This window comes from Salvelinus namaycush, chromosome 12, assembly GCF_016432855.1.
Source record: "Salvelinus namaycush isolate Seneca chromosome 12, SaNama_1.0, whole genome shotgun sequence".
In the NCBI taxonomy this organism is placed as follows: Eukaryota; Metazoa; Chordata; class Actinopteri; order Salmoniformes; family Salmonidae; genus Salvelinus; species Salvelinus namaycush.
In genome coordinates, this window is record NC_052318.1 from 27,145,266 (window position 1) to 27,163,236 (window position 17,971).

The following is a 17,971-nucleotide window of genomic DNA, read 5'->3' on the forward strand; positions in this document are numbered from 1 at the left end:
CGAACATCCTGACTGGTTGCATGTCTGCCTGGTATGGCAACTGCTCGGCCTCCGATTGCAAGGCACTACAGAGGGTAGAGCGTACGGCCCAGTACATCACTGGGGCAAAGCTTCCTCCCATCTAGGATCTCTATACCAGGCGATGTAAGAGGAAGGCAAACGATACCGAAACGCCAAGTCTAGGTCCAAGAGGCTTCTAAACAGCTTCTACCCCCAAGCCGTAAGACTTATGAACAGCTAATCAAATGGCCTCCGAGACTATTTGCATTGTCCCCCCCCATCTATTACGTTGCTGCTATTCTGTTTATTATCTATGCATAGTCACTAACTCTACCTACATGTATATATTACCTCGACTAACCTGTGCTCCCGCACATTGACTCTGTACCGGTACCCCCTGTATAAAGCCTCACTACTGTTATTTTACTGCTGCTCTTTAATTATTTGTTATTTTTACTTACCCATTTTTACTAAACACTTATCTAAAAACTGCATTGTTGGTTAAGGGCTTGTAATTAAGCATTTCACTGTAAGGTCAACACCTGTTGTATTTGGCGCATGTGACATGTGATGCATTTTTTTTTAAACATTTCATTAGCTCCTCTAAATCGCTCACTCGCTGCCTGCACACTCTGCATACGCTCTGCTCATGGCAGGTCTGAGTAACCATAGCAACGTCTCTGCTCGGGCTGCTCTGCTCAATGAAGAGACATGAGAGCAGTTAGCTGTTAGCTACCTTTCATCACTCTAAACTCAGTCAACTGAAGGAACATTACTTTCTGTGAAGTAAGAAAATATATTTGAGGTTGAAGCACTTCTGACCCTATGTTATGATCTTAGTCAGATATGACTCTACCGCGCAGCAGAGCACAAGGATAGTTCAGCTTCAAAATGTTAGTGATCAATTTAATGAAGCCCTGCCTGTTTCATAGTTATTGACGGAAAAAACAGGCCCTAACCCGACCATAATATCGGGTAGCAATACTCTATACAGTATATATGCGGGGTACAGTTTAGGGTATTTAAATAGGGTACACAAAACAAAAACTGCAACCTATAATGTGATTGAAATTGTATACTTTAAGTCCAACACTAAAAACATGAACATACAGTGAATTTGGAAAGTTTTCAGACCTCTTCACATGTTTTACAGCCTCATTTTAAAATAGATTAAATGAACATTTTCCCTTGTCAATCTACACACAATACCCCATAATGACAAAGTGAAAACAGGTTTTTAGAATTTTCTGCAAATGTATTAAAAATGAACTGATACCTTATTTACATACAGTGGGGAGAACAAGTATTTGATACACTGCCGATTTTGCATGTTTTCCTACTTACAAAGCATGTAGAGGTCTGTCATTTTTATCATAGGTACACTTCAACTGTGAGAGACGGAATCTAAAACAAAAATCCAGAAAATCACATTGTATGATTTTTAAGTAATTAATTTGCATTTTATTGCATGACATAAGTATTTGATCACCTACCAACCTGTAAGATATCTGTCTCTCACAGACCTGTTAGTTTTTCTGTAAGAAGCCCTCCTGTTCTCCACTCTACCTGTATTAACTGCACCTGTTTGAACTCGTTACCTGTAAAAAAAGACATCTGTACACACACTCAATCAAACAGGAGGGCTTCTTAAAGAAAAACTAACAGGTCTGATGTATTTCAAGGCCTACCTTCAAACTCAGTGCTTCTTTTCTAGACATCAAAGACCTCAGAAAGAAATTCTAGACCTCCACAAGTCTGGTTCATCCTTGGGAGCAATTTCCAAATGCCTGAAGGTACCACGTTCATCTGTACAAACAATAGTACACAAGTATAAACACCATGGGACCACGAAGCCATCATACCGCTCAGGAAGGAGACGAGTTCTGTCTCCTAGAGATGAATGTACTCTGGTGCGAAAAGTGCAAATCAGTCCCAGAACAACAGCAAAGGACCTTGTGAAGATGCTGGAGGAAACGGGTACAAAAGTATCTATATCCACAGTAAAACGAGTCCTATATCGACATAACCTGAAAGGCCACTCAGCAAGGAAGAAGCCACTGCTCCAAAACCCCAATAAAAAAGCCAGACTGCGATTTGCAACTGCACATGGGGACAAAGATCGTACTTTTTGGAGAAATGTCCTCTGGTCTGATAAAACAAAAATGAACTGTTTGGCCATAATGACCATCGTTATGTTTGGAGGAAAAAGGGGGATGCTTGCAAGCCAAAGAACACCATCCCATGTTGTGGGGGTGCTTTGCTGCAGAAGGGAGTGGTGCACTTCACAAAATAGATGGCATCATGAGGCAGGAAAAATATGTGGATATATTGAAGCAACATCTCAAGACATCAGTCAGGAAGTTAAAGCTTGGTCGCAAATGGACAATGACCCCAAGCATACTTCCAAAGTTGTGGCAAAATGGCTTAAGGACAACAAAGTCAAGGTATTGGAGTGGCCATCACAAAGCCCTGACCTCAATCCCATATAATGTTTTGGGGCAGAACTGAAACAGCGTGTGCGAGGAAGGAGGCCTACATACCTGACTCAGTTACACCAGCTCTGTCAGGAGGAATGGGCCAAAATTCACCCAACTTATTGTGGGAAGCTTGTGGAAGCCTACCCAAAACGTTTGACCCAAGTTAAACAATTTTAAAGCCAATGCTACCAAATACTAATTGAGTAATTTGACTTCTGACCCACTGGGAATGTGATGAAAGAAATAAAAGCTGAAATCAATCATTCTCTCTACTATTATTCTGACATTTCACAATCTTAAAATAAAGTGGTGATCCTAACTGACCTAAGACACAGAATTTTTACTAGGATTAAATGTCAGGAATTGTGAAAAACTGAGTTTAAATGTATTTGGTTAAGGTGTATGTGAACTTCCGACTTCAACTGTAAATATAAACAGTACCAGCACCCACAATGAGTACCGGAACCTATTTCTGTCCAAGTCATGCACTAATAAGAAGTAATCATCTAGGCCTATTTTATGAAGTTGCCTCTGGATCAGAGCATCACATTTTTCCCTTTCACACTGAGTGGTTATCTAAAAGAGACTTGGAAAGATTTTTCACATGTGTTGGGGAGCTATTGTCATTCTCAATGGATGTAAAACAGACATATTTGGTTACTACATGATTCCATATGAGTTATTTCATAATTTTGATGTCTTCACTATTATTCTGCAATGTAAAAATTAAGAAAACACATTTTTTTAATGAGTAGGTAGGTGTCCAAACTTGTGACTGTGTTACTGCTCAAGACACAACCGAACAATCCACCAGTCGACTAATTGGGGTCAGCCCTAAGCCTGTTTCCATTGATCAGCCTTGATGTTTCTATAACTTAATTGGAGTCCAGCTGTGGTAAATTCAATTGATTGGACATTATTTGGAAAGGCACACACCTGTCTATTTAAGGTCCCACAGTTGACAGTGCATGTCAGAGCAAAAACCAAGCCATGAGGTTGAAGGAATTGACTGTAGAACTCTGAAACAGGATTGTGTCGGCACAGATCTGGGGAAGGGTACCAAAAAATGTCTGCAGCATTGAAGGTCCCCAAGAACACAGTGGTGTCCATTATTCTTAAATTTAAGTTTGTAACCACCAAGACTCTTCCTAGAGCTGGCCACCCGGCCAAGCTGAGCAATCAGGGGAGAAGGGTCTTGGTCAGGGAGGTGACCAAGAACCCGATGATTATTCTGACAGAGCTCCCGAGTTCCTCTGTGGAGATGGGAGAACCTTCCAGAAGGACAACCGTCTCTGCAGTACTCCACCAAATCACGCCTTTATGGTAGAGTGGCCAGACGGAAGCCACTCTTCAGTTAAAGGCACATGACAGCCCACTTGGAGTTTGCCAAAATGGCACCTAAAGACTCTCAGATCATGAGAAACAAGATTCTCTGGTCAGATGAAACCAAGATTGAACTCTTTGGCCTGAATGCCAAGCGTCACGTCTGGAGGAAACCTGGCACCATCCCTACAGTGAAGTATAGTGGTGGCATTGTACAGATCAACAGCATTGCATATAAGTATCTCATTGAATTTTTTTAACCAATAGTTACATCATTCACGAGGCATTCGTTGTGCTGAGGCAATAGATAATCTTTGGGTGATAGACGCAGTAAGTGAATGAATAAAGTGTTTGGTGGAAATCAGCTTTGAAATCTGCATTTTTAGCATAATGACTTGCATTATGGTATCACAAACAAGGTACTAGGGTAGTGAATTGATGTTGGCTTTAGCTGTCAGCTAGCAAGGAAAGTTAGCCTTCTAAGCTGGAAGCTACCGGTATCATCTTCCATTGTAAAGTGTTCTGGGCTGTATGGACATTGTTTTGTGAACAGTAATTAACAGGTTCGACATTTCTACGTGCAGTGGCATATTATTCAAGTGTGTTAACTACTGTACAGCATGTGTGGGGAGCTAACATGCACCCGCCCAGACTCTGTGCAGGCTAGCAATGAGTAAGTAGGCAGGCACGATGTGCACTATAATAAGGGGTCGGCTGCACTGATAGACACATTTGACAGAAGTACCAAAAGTAACATTCTAGTACCAAACCGTTTTTCATGTTCTAGTATTGAAAATGTATCGACATTTCGGTATACCATGCAACACTAGTGTCCCTCTATCTGTCCTACGTCAGGTGGTTTGAGTCTCAAGCCATGCTCCAGCAGAGCCCCTGATCAGTGCAGCAACAGCCCGCCCGGCTCAACCCGGAGCTAGGATGTCCAGTAGCTCGGGCTATCCCCCTACCCAGGGCAGCTTCAGCAGTGAGCAGAGCCTCTACCCATCACACTCTGTCCAGTACACCTTCAGCACCACACGCCACCAACAGGTAAGAAACTGAGCTCAGAGAAACATCATTACTCTCTCAAACCTCTTAATGGTGGCACTGCACTGCATCTTTTAAACTTTTTTTTTTTTTTTTTTACACCTAGCAAGAATTCCTCTCTCTCCATGCAAATGATTCACTATTGTATGTTAATGCTGAATCCATAATATAATGGAAAATAGAGATTTCAAGATGAGACATGCCTTGGGATCTACTCTGGAATCAGGCAGACTTCTCATGTGTTTAAGTGAAAGCATGAGAGTATCCACTGGCTTGATCTAAAGGTACAACAATTGAGTTATTCTCAAGACAGTTTTACTTTTTTTTTTACTCTGGCTGCTTTAGTATTATTACAGTGCACTTGTGGTTATAATGATCAATCGATTTATCGCCTAATGCTGAAATGATCACTATAATTAGAGAAGAAGAGAGAGGCCAACTCTTCAGCAGGTGGTGTATTTTTGCTCACCAAGCGAGGAGTTTTTGTATGGAGGTCAGTGAGAGAGTGACGAATTTGGTCAACAAAAAAATTATAGGGTTATTTGTTACATGAGGTTATTTTATCGAATATAAGTTTTGTAATGCTTAAGTTGTTACGAGTGTACTGAAATACACTATATATACAAAATTGTGGACACCCTTTCTAATTAGTCGATTCGGCTATTTCAGCCACTCCCGTTGACAGGTGTATAAAATTGAGTACACAGCCATGCAATCTCCATAGACGAACATTGGCAGTAGAAGGTCCTTACTGAAGTGCTCAGTGACTTTCAACGTGCCACCTTTCCCACAAGACAGTTCGTCAAATTTCTGCTCTGCTAGAGCTGCCCCGGTCAACTAAGTGCTGTTATTGTGAAGTGGAAACGGCTCAGCCGTGAAGTGGTAGGCTACACAAGCTCACGGAACGGGACCGCTGAGAGCTGAAGCGCGTAGAAATCGTCTGTCCTCGGTTGCTGGCCTGCACAGAGCCCTGACCTCAACCCCATCGTGATTCTCTACACTATATTTGCTTGTTTTGTCACTACCTTAAATTAGGGGAACTGTTTAGAATTTTAGCAACCGGGAAATGGTGGTGCAAATTCTGCGTAGTGCACTTTTAACTTTGTTGTTCACATTAGGGACGTTAACAGCCGACACTCTGGGCCGAGGTGCTAAGTACCTATCGGGGGTCAGATTTCTCTGTCTGACCCTTTCGACTTCATCTGAGAATGTTTTTATTTTAGTCATTGGGTTATGAAAATCACTCAGTGTGTAAAACATATGTTTTTGCATGGATAGGCAAAGAGCTACAAAAAGCTGCAGCCTATAAAGAGGTGTGTGCGTGTTTCTGAACACTTCACTGTTTTTATCTCTCCTAGAATATGCCAGAACCCACTGTTCTAGCTAAGTTTAGCATGGATCTAGCCAGACCAGAGCTATGCAGTGTTGAGTGTTTTTCTCTCCACCACTTCCCCCTGGTCAGATGAAAGACTCCAGAAAGCGCTGGATTTCCATGGCTATAAATCAATTTGGTTATCTCTGCTCACTGTTGTGCATTCCTCAGGGCTTGATGAACTGATTCACACAGAGGCCAACATTTACTGCAACATAATCATCAATGCCTGATATTTTTACATGGAAAGGAACTTTCTGCATGTGTGTAGGACCATTTGTTGGGTAATTGGAGAATATATTAAAATGCCTATCTTTTGTTGTTTTGTGCAGACACTAACTGTTTTGCTATTTAATTAGTTAGCATTTGGTCTGACAAAGTTGAGAGATGCACAAGGTTTTCCTTGCAGTTATTGCAACATGATCACAAAGGTTGTTTCATGTTTGTTAGGTTGATTTGATTAGTGGTCAATGGTACATTTCTGTTTTTACAAACTATGTGGAAAAAATAAGGGTTGTTTTAGGAAATGTTTGGTCTAGGTAGGGCTGAACTTTCTGTTAAGTGCATTGACATGCTCTGGTTTGTTTGTAGGTCACAGTGTGCTGATAGCATAAGGGCATGAAATGCTAATTACTCCCTGATAGAAGCCTTTAAAGGCCCAGTGCAGTCAAATGTGATTTCCTGTGTATTATACTATGCGGTTGGAATAATGTGAAAATTATGATAATGCCCTTTTAGTGTAAGAGCTGTTTGAAAAGACCCCCTGAAATGTCTGCCTGTTGTGGTGGGATACAGTTTGCCTGCATGGTGTCATCATAAATGAGTTAATAGATCAATAAAGTTCCAAACCTCTCTGCCAGCAGTTTTCGGTTTTCCCCTCCCCACTCAGATCACGCACACAGTCCTAGCTAAATTATTGCTTGAGAAATTCTTTGCTGAGAACAATCACAGCAAGGTACTTAATTGTTACCCAGAAATGATTTGATATTTAGATAAAAACAGATGCATTTAACCTTTAAAAAAAACACAAAAAAACAGGTTTAAATCAATTCACTGGCCTCACTTGAAAGCAATAAAACTAGATTTCTAGTTTGACTGAGGTAAAAAGGTGCTTGAGGATGTGTGCATTGATGTAGTGTATTGTTGCTTCTCTGCGGTGGCTGGACAAAGACTTTTGTGTAAATCGTTAATAATCATCAAGTAGAGATGTTTCCCCTTTGATAGTGTATCATAGGCATAAATGTCTCTGCCTCCCTTTTGCAATCCAACATGAGGGATTCTGCAATGCTGGGCTTTTTTTCTCTTTTTTTTTTTGCATTCTGAATGCATAGGGCCCTACAAGTAGTTTTATTATCTTAATTTTTTTGTTGTTTTGAATTGTTATTGATTGGTTTGGGAAATAGCGCTGTTTTGGTGAAATGTGTTGTTGCTCTGACATGCCATGTGTGATCAACAGGCTGTGTCTCGTGGCTGTGCAGACCTGCCCTATTCACTGTGCAACTGGCTCTAGTCTAAACCAGCATGTTATTATAGTTTGCTTACTGTGTGTGTGTGTGTGTGTGTAGGAGTTCACCGTCCCGGACTACCGAGGTCACCTGCAGGACCAGCAAGGTCGACGAAGGCCTTCCTTGCTTTCGGAATTCCATCCTGGAACTGAGAGGTACTTAACGATACCAACGGCCACCTCAGCTTCAAAAGCCTGTTATCCTGTCTGGCACCGGGGTTCCGCTAGCGGAACTCCTCCCACATTCCACTGAAAAGGCAGAGCGCGAAATTCAAAAAATATTTTTGAGAAATATTTAACTTTCACACATTAACAAGTCCAATACAGCAAATGAAAGATACACATCTTGTGAATCCAGTCAACATGTCCGATTTTTAAAATGTTTTACAGCGAAAACACCACATATATTTATGTTAGCTCACCACCAAATACAAAAAAGGACAGACATTTTTCACAGCACAGGTAGCATGCACAAAGCCAACCTAACTAACCAAGAACCAACCAAACTAACCAAGAAACAACTTCATCAGATGACAGTCTTATAACATGTTATACAATAAATCTATGTTTTGTTCGAAAAATTTGCATATTTGAGGTATAAATCAGTTTTACATTGTAGCTACCATCACAGCTACCGTCAGAAATAGCACCGAAGCAGCCAGAGTAATTAGACACCAACGTCAAATACCTAAATACTCATCATAAAACATTTCTGAAAAATCGATGGTGTACAGCAAATTAAAGACAAACATCTTGTGAATCCAGCCAATATTTCCGATTTTTTTTAGTGTTTTACAGCGAAAACACAATATAGCATTATATTAGCTTACTACAATAGCCTACCACACTACCGCATTCATTCATCAAGGCACGTTAGCGATAGCAATAGGCACGTTAGCGATAGCGAATAAACCAGCAAAAGATATTAATTTTCACTAACCTTCATAAACCTTCGTCAGATGACAGTCCTATAACATCAGGTTATACATACACTTATGTTTTGTTCGAAAATGTGCATATTTAGAGCTGAAATCAGTGGTTATACATTGTGCTAACGTAGCATCTTTTTCCCAGAATGTGCGGATATTTTTATGACACAACTATTCTGACCAAATAACTATTCATAAACGTTACTAGAAAATACATGTTGTATAGGAAATGATAGATACACTAGTTCTTAATGCAATCGCCGTGTTAGAATTCTAAAAATAACTTCATTACGACATCCAGCTTAGTTATAGCGAGAGAGTACCCAAAATCTGGGCGCAAACGACTATTTCACATGTTCGACAGATATATGAAATAGCATCATAAAATGGGTCCTACTTTTGATGATCTTCCATCAGAATGTTGTACAAGGGGTCCTTTGTCCAGAACAATCGTTGTTTGGATTTAGAATGTCCTCTTCTCCAGTCAATTACCACGGAAAGCTAGCAAAGTAGCGCGAAGCTCTCCTTCCTGAACAAAGGCACACAACGCAAAACGCCTAACGTCCCGAAAAAATTTCAATAATCTAATAAAACTATATTGAAAAAACATACTTTACGATGATATTGTCACATGTATCAAATAAAATCAAAGCCCGAGATATTAGTCGTCTATAACGGCAGCTTTTCAGAAGGCAATACCAGGTCCCTTCTCGCGCTCTCCAGAAAACAGGAAACTGGTGACACGTCATGCCAAGAGCTTTTATTCGACCCCAGATCAAGTTATACACTCCATTTCTTCTCTCACTGCCTGTCGACATCTAGTGGAAGGTGTATGAAGTGCATGTATACTGATATATATGAAGGCCATTTATAGGCAGGCCCTAGAACAGAGCATCGATTTCAGATTTTCCACTTCCTGTCAGGAAGTTTGCTGCAAAATGAGTTCTGTTTTACTCACAGATATAATTCAAACGGTTTTAGAAACTAGAGAGTGTTTTCTATCCAATAGTAATAATAATATGCATATTGTACGAGCAAGAATTGAGTACGAGGCCGTTTAAATTGGGCATGATTTTCCCCCAAAGTGAAAACAGCGCCCTCTGTCCTCAACAGGTTATTATAGTCTGTTGGGGGGATGATGACAGTAATTTCTGGGATTTTTCAGTTATCCTAAAAGTAGCACAACAGAAAAGATCTACTCATATGGCCAGTTTCTCTGACCCATATTAAGCCTAGTCTTGGACTAAGAAGTACTTTCAATCGAGAGTCTCCACATGCTTTTTAGTTTAGTACTGGGTGTTATCTGGTGTCTGGGAAACCATCCTATAGAGCAGCGCTGTTAAATTCCAGTTCTGGTTTTTATTTGCACTCACCTGGTGTCCCACGTTTTTGAAGGTAAGGATGAAAACCAGAAGTGTTTCGGCCCTACAGGACCGACATTGAACATCCCTGCTATAGAATGTACTAGTGCATAAAACCCTGTTCTGAGTTCCGGATCCTGACTCAGAACAGGGTCAATACGGAATGCGGCTTCTAGGGCTCACCCCATTTTGTCAACTGGTCGACAGGGTGTTGGTCACCCGAGATTAATTTAGTCGAGCAGTAGCAAAAATTCTATTTTATGGTGTACAAGACACCGGTCTGACTCTCGCCTGTCCATTGTGGGGATGGTGCGGTCCATCACCGAGACGTGCTACTGCAATTGTATATGGTGATATTACGTAAGGACAATGGTACCACACTAATACAAATATTATTTTATAACAAATGCCCTTTTTCCCGTGTTGGATAGCGGTCGCTGTCCGCGGTTCTGAAACATCAATGCGCTGTTGAATTGGTGCCTTTTCCTAGACCGTGTTGCTATGTGCATAATAGATGATTATGATATGCTTTAGGTCAGGGCGTATTGGTCACGTGCGTGCGACGCATACATGTGTCACGTAAAGAGCGCAAGGGTTTAGGGAATTTTTTTCCTAAACGAATGAGGGATTTTTGGTAACTTTATCTATCGCGCAGCAAATCTGAGCACAATCAAGTCAATTGCAGTCGGACACCCTCTTCATTATTTCATCAAGCGGTGCGCTTAAAGCATCAGACCATCTCGGTGCATAAAGTTGATTTGATAAACTCATAGGATGTGTCTATAAATGGAAAAATATATGTTAAAATTCAATCAAATAGTTGGAAGATCAGACAACTCTGTCGACCAAAATTTTTTGCATCTCGGTATCATATTAACATGCATTAGACATGAAAAATATGTAGAATTGCAACAACAACTTAAAAATCTGCAAACAAGAGGGGTGTGAGCAGTTTGGGGTAGCATGGGTTGGGATTTGTTGCTACGCTGATGAATGACTATCCATCTGGACTTTTGCCACCTAGGAAATTTGTGTTACCGGACTTTCTCAAATAATACTTGAGCACCCCTGGCATAGATGTTATTGTAGAAGGTAGTCACTATAGATGTTATTCCTGTATCAGGAGGAGTGTGTGTGATCTGATGTTTACCTTCCCCCTCCAGGCCTCCAGAGAGACGTCATGGCTACGAGCAGCAGTTCCACAGTGTCACCTCCCAGCAGCAGGCTGACGGCCACGAGGCTCTGGAGGCCAAGCGGCCCCGCATGGAGACTGTCTCGGAGGCCCACTTCGCCCGCGGTGCCCTGCCCGGGGGCATCATTTTACCCCTGCAGTCCCACCAGGTCCAGGACAGCCTCAGAGCCAACGTAGGGGAGGTCAAGAAGGTGCACGTCGCCTATCTACCTAGTTCTAATAAAGACATAGAAAACAATGGCTAAAGCAATGTATTAAACCCTCAATGACTTTCAATATGTTTGAGGGTATCAATTTCAGCAAGGTGAGGTACAGCATGGCTCATTTTGATCACATAATGATTTATTTGGGATTCAAGTTGAGTTGTAGATTCTGTACAGTCCGTCAGTGACTCTGACTACATTGTAGTCGGAATGCACAATCTCAAACATGCACAATGTATTGAACCCCCGTTGACTGCAGTGGACTCACACGTTCTCTGTCTGTGTTCCAGGAGACCCAGTTCAGTGGCATGAAAGCTGAATCCCAGGCCCCAGGAGGGCTGCACCATGTGGGGGAGGTGCCTGACAGCTCGCCCTCCAGATTGTCCAAGGAGGAGCTGATCCAGAGCATGGACCGTGTGGACAGAGAGATCGCTAAAGTGGAGCAGCAGATCTTCAAGCTGAAGAAGAAGCAGGTGGTTTAGGCCATTGTTACGTGACACACTTTACTAGCCTGCCCCAGACCTGTTTAAATTATTAATATTCTGTGATTTGTGTCGATAAGAAAGATTTCCTATCTTGGATCTCTAGCCAATAGCATAAATATTGGAGTTGATTTAAACAGTGCCCATAAACCAAATGCATCAAAATTACATCTGATGGAATGTTGATTGAGCATAAACAAATTTATTTTTGTCATGCATACATGCCCACTAATACAAATATTTCACAAGATATTATAACTGAGTGAAAAGTCTCGTCTCAGTGACAAGGAGGTGGAAATGAACCAGTCTCTGTTGGAAGTGAGCCAGGCATGGTTAAAGGGCCTTAAGCTAAGACCCACAGGTTAGCTTGTTGTCTCAGGGATGGCCACTCATCTCCAGGCAGAGCTACAGGTTGCCCCCCCCCCCCCCCCTGCCTGTGGGATTATTTGCTATGTCAAGCGCTCTTCCTGTCCTGACCTGGTGAAGTGAGCATTAACTTGCTTTAAAACATTTTTTTGTAGTTGGATAGAAAAAAACCATATATTTTTGGAATCCCTACTCATTAGACAGGAAGGTAAACTGCGCTTGGCTTTGGGAGAAAGTCCATTTTTATGTTTCCCTGAAGCTTTTCCCAGGATTTTCTGGGATTTATTTATTCAAGGTATTCCAGGAGCCCCTAATCTCAGGCGCCTTACTATAACCAGGTTGTTTACTTAACCTTAGCATGTAAACGCACACACACACCAGTTCAACTATTGGACACACACAATACAAGTTCAACTATCAGTCAACAGTCTTAGATGGTGCATAAGATCAGCCATTATCAGTTCCATTACAGAGCTCTTAAAATAAATGCCCTAAAACAAGTGGGTGGGGAATAATCCGGCATGAGCCTCACATATCAGAGATTGGAATCAGATTAACACTGAGCCTTGTCCTCCTGTCCAGCCACCACCATTAGCTGAATCGAGGTGGAATTAGAAAACGTGAATATGCAGCATGAAACCCATGCCTAATTTTATAATTGTATGATTTATGGAGGAGAGGAAGTTTACCATATAATATTTTCCTGTGTTTGTCTGAGCACACACTCGTTTATTGACAGAGGTAATGTGTTGATGTTGTCTCTTAGCAACAACTGGAGGAGGAAGCGGCGAAGCCAGTGGAGCCAGAAAAGCCAGTGACCCCTCCCCCCATACCACAGGAACACAACAAGCACCGCAGCATTGTCCAGATCATCTATGATGAGAACAGGGTGGGTTTACCAGGGAATCCTCCTCTACTGTACACATGCTGCACGCCACCTTTACTATACATGTGACTACAGACAACTCTCCATGTGTCTGGTGGTTTTACCACGCTGTACTGTTATCTACTCCATACATGCTAAAAGTTATGAATCTGGAGGGGCAATGCATAACAATACTTAAATCTTACAATGCTTGTGTATAAGTTTCTAGGGCTAGAAAGGCTTGAATGTCATCCAGGATTCCGTTAAGTCTTGTTGTTCATGCATCATTGATATTTTTTCAAGACAGTCCCTGTGGATTTGTGTGTGTGAGTTGTATGTGTGTGTTTTGCTCGTGTGCATTTCTGTCAGCGAGCGAGACGACTTATTGAGAGAGAAAGGGTGCGTATAAAACAGGAAAGAGTGTCCCAGCTCTCCCAAAAAATTAAGCCGCCGGAAGTGGAGTCACCGCCTGGGTCCGGGACATGGCCGTGAATTGCGCAGCGCTATAGTAGCTCTCCCCCGCCTGACTCACGCAGCAACGCTGCTCAGTGAACAAATGGGAAAGAGGGAAGAAGGATTGAGTACATCGTGTTATGCTAATTATCGCCATCTACACGGAATATGTGAATTGCATGCAATTACCATGTGCCATGTGCTCAGGTAGAAGCTATTAGCCATTAGCCCAAACGAATAAAATTGTTTCAGTTGATACTTTTGCATCCAGGTATAATGATGTGGGTGAGTCAAATTATTTGATTGACTTTATTTCATATGATTTAATACATGCTACTAACAAAGTGCTCCATTATGAAATATAAATGAAAATAAACTTTATTACATAATATAAATGTTTAATCATTTTGAGACTACAGTAAATGGGTTTACTGCTATGTTATACATCTGCAGTCATGGTTGCCTTGTTTGTCTACATCCTAGTGCCTACTGTAGTCTTTTTACTGTAGAAAAACGGTTATCTCTAAAGTGGTACCAGGTGAGGCAGGTAGCATGCGAGGGAGTGCCAACTGCTCCTGCGCAATCCCCCGACTGAGCAAAGGAGTACAGCCACAGACTGCGTGCATCTTGTGTTTTTTAGCAGAAGGAAAAGGGAGGGAGGGACTGTGTGTGTGGAGGTTACTGTTGGTTGTGTCTGCACTGCATCCTTTTCAGGCAGCCATTAACCCTTTTAGCAGGAAAGCTTCTCCTCAGCCCAGCCTGTGAGAGCAGAGCTACGGGCCACGTAGAACATTCCCCTTGTGGTCTTGGTTATCTGCCACAGCAGTATCTGGGCAGAGTTTTTACAAAAAGATAATTTGTTTAAAAAAAAATGTACATGTGTTTTTAGGTTGTTTTTTACAGAGTTGACAGTCTTGTGTGATACGTGATCGGTCACTATTGCCAAGGTCTATTAATTATGCTCTACCGGAACACTATTTTCTCGGTCTTTGTATTGTGTGTCTGCTTTTCAAACAACTGTAGCTTCTCAATTCTTTATGTGTAATTTGGACAAAAGCTTAGAAACCACAAAAAATCACAAGCAATCAATATGCAAAAAGAATTCAGAGATGGACACATTCCTATTACTTATGTAAAATAGTTTGGAAATACAGTACATGGAGATCACATTTATTCGGTCACTCGCTCAGCTGATTGAGCTTCTTATTGAAACTCGTTTTATAACCTTGCCCGACAATCTCCCTTGGCTTTCCTCTTTTGGGCAGGGAGATTCGCTGCACAGTGCTGCCTGGGGAAAAAAAAGGTGGTATTTTTAGAGTTCAGACGCTTGGGAAGTCTAAAATATTGAAGCGTTTCTTTTATATAATTGTACCTAGTTGAGGGGAAGAAAGGGAAGATATTTAACAAATTAATGTGTCCAAATAGTAATTGTCCTACGCTGGTAAGAGTTTATGCAGCTGTAATTAAACACACGGAACAACAGAGCCTGCAGGCCACATTGTGTGTTCAATCACATAGGACTACTACTTTGAGTGAAGGGATTCTATTATTTTGAGACCTACTAACTATCATCATATTGTGTGTTTTATTACATTTCAGAAAAAAGCTGAAGAGGCCCATAAGATATTCGAAGGTCTTGGTCCTAAGGTTGAACTGGTAGGTGTTTGAGGGGTTTTTCAATGGTTGAATGATTGTTTCCTAGATAAGGTTCTTTGAAAAACTGCATATGGTAGTAATGAGTTGAGCTATTATAATACTAGTAGCTAATGATAGTCATTACTTAGACTGATTTCTACCCCCCCCCTCCCTTTTTCTTAGCCCCTATATAATCAGCCATCGGATACAAAAGTTTACCATGACAACATAAAGACGTGAGTATGCACTTTGTTTCTTGCATGTACGGTGTGTGTATATATGAACCTCTATTTTGATAACTAATGGTCAAGTTTTGTCTGCACTGTTAGCCGGGTCATGAATTCTCTGTTTGCTCCATTGACACAATTGAGAAAGATTGAAAAAGAGGATCCGTCGGTGTAAAGTGAAGGAAACTTATAGCTAGGTTAATGTAGGGTTGAAGGCCAGGCTGTCTGGGTCTAACCATGAGAAACTGGCCTATGGTTGAGGCCTTTTTATCAAGGACTTTCCTTCTGTGTGCTTAAGGTGGCCCAACCACTGTTCTTACCCCTCAGCGATGGTATCCTAATTAGAGATGGTGTGTAGGGTTGCACATTTTGGGAATTTTCAGGGGTAAACGCTCTGTGGGAATTAACAAGAATATTTTGGAATTAACGGAAATATATGCAAATTAATATTAATACCACTTAAATGTAGATGTTTTTGGCATTGGATATATTTACCATATCATATGGCGACCAGAAACATTAACCTTTTACCTTATCATAAGTAGACATAATTGCAAATGATTAAATCCTTCCAATAGATAAAAACATTTAGTTGCGAATTGAACTTTAATTAAATGGAATGATGACTCTTCACATGGAATGATTTCACTCTACAACAAATGGGAATATTGAATGATCCCCAATGATCCATCGCATCTCCCAAAAACGTTTTCAACATACATCGGTAAAATCATAGTCTAAACTAAAACTTTGGTTGTCTTCCTCTCAGGCTTCCATGTCTTCTCCCTGGACCTCCTCAATGTCCACCTCTTGAACATCAGACTCTGAGGCCTCATCTTCACTGTCCCTTTCCAACCTTGTTGCAGATGGCTCGTTGTCAGGCTCAAAAAGCCTCAACTTTTCCCATCATACTTGGGGTCCAACATGTACGCTGTGGCGTGTATGGGCTTCAGGCAGAAGTCTTCATGCTTTTTGATGTATTTCAGAACTGCAGTTTCCTCTGCTTGGCGCAACAGTGAAGTGGGCAGGGCAGTACGGATTTCTTCTCTTACATCTGCAAGCACAGTCTGAACGTCAGACAGAATGGCATTGTCTACCTCAATCTGTGCAATGGCTACTGCTATAGGTTTCAGGCTGCTTACCACTCTCTCCCAAAATACATCATCCAGGAGGATCCTCTTGTCCATATCGTCAGACTGTGATATGGCCATTTCTTGGAGAGACTCCTTCCCCTCCAGGAGACTGTCAAACATGATGACACCACCGACCCAACGGGTGTTGCTGGGCAGCTTCAATGTGGTGCTGTTATTCTTCTCACTTTGCTTGGTGAGGTAGATTGCTGCTGTAACTTGATGACCCTTCACATACCTAACCATTTCCTTGGCTCTCTTGTAGAGTGTATCCATTGTTTTCAGTTCCATGACGTCCTTGAGGAGCAGATTCAATGCATGATCCGCACAGCCAATGGGTGTGATGTGAGAGTAGGACTCCTCCACTTTAGACCAAGCAGCCTTCATGTTCACAGCGTTGTCTGTGACCAGTGCAAATACCTTCTGTGGTCCAAGGTCATTGATTACTGCCTTCAGCTCATCTGCAAAGTAGAGACCGGTGTGTCTGTTGTCCCTTGTGTCTGTGCTCTTGTAGAATACTGGTTGAGGGGTGGAGATGTAGTTAATTATTCCTTGCCCACGAACATTCGACCACCCATCAGAGATGATTGTAATGCAGTCTGCTTTCTCTATGATTTGCTTGACCTTGAACTCTGTTGAACTCTGCATCCAGAAAATGGGTAGATAAAGCATGTCTGGTTGGAGGGGTGTATGCTGGGCGAAGAACATTCAGAAATCTCTTCCAATACACATTGACTGTGAGCATCAGCCTTTCTCTGACTACGTTCCTCCACTGAGTCAAAATAAACTCCTGATTCCAGGAGGACCATGAGCTGTTGCTATCGATAAGGTGTCTGATTCATAATTTTCACCTCGAATAGAAGTAGAGGAACTTTTGTCAGAGGTTGCTTGTTGTGAGCGCTGAGGGAACTTTATGCACTTGGTCAGATTCTGCATCTTTGTTGCCTTTTTCACATATGATTTGGCACAGTATTTGCAAATTTACACAGCTTTTCTTTCTACATTAGCTGCAGTGATTACTATTTACTAGTTATCAAAAAAATGTCATATACAATATATTCACCCCACCCAGTATTGGATGTAGTCCTTGACTCAGACAGTGTAGTAGTGTGGGCTTTATATCATCTCATTAGTGTGCAAGATCTTGAGAATCAGCTGTACAGTCGTGGCCCAAATTTTTGAGGACACAAATATTAATTTTCACAAAGTCTGCTGCCTCAGTGTCTTTAGATATTTTTGCCAGATGTTACAATGGAATCCTGAAGTATAATTACAAGCATTTCATAAGTGTCAAAGGCTTTTATTGACAATTACATGAAGTTGATGCAAAGAGTCAATATTTGCAGTGTTGACCCTTCTTTTTCAAGACCTCTGCAATCTGCCCTGGCATGCTATCAATTAACTTCTG

General features: G+C 41.5%; 1 protein-coding gene across 1 annotated transcript in view; it reads left to right on the forward strand.

The window, feature by feature from the left end:
• Window positions 1-17,971, forward strand: part of LOC120057057 (nuclear receptor corepressor 1-like) — a 113,271-nt gene that overhangs the window by 13,932 nt on the left and 81,368 nt on the right. The window contains exons 3-9 of the mRNA XM_039005438.1: window positions 4,656-4,847; window positions 7,782-7,876; window positions 11,174-11,393; window positions 11,696-11,878; window positions 13,020-13,142; window positions 15,171-15,227; window positions 15,390-15,442. Coding sequence (XP_038861366.1) covers window positions 4,737-4,847; window positions 7,782-7,876; window positions 11,174-11,393; window positions 11,696-11,878; window positions 13,020-13,142; window positions 15,171-15,227; window positions 15,390-15,442 — 842 coding nt within the window. The 5' untranslated portion in view covers window positions 4,656-4,736. The remainder of the gene's footprint in view (window positions 1-4,655; window positions 4,848-7,781; window positions 7,877-11,173; window positions 11,394-11,695; window positions 11,879-13,019; window positions 13,143-15,170; window positions 15,228-15,389; window positions 15,443-17,971) is intronic.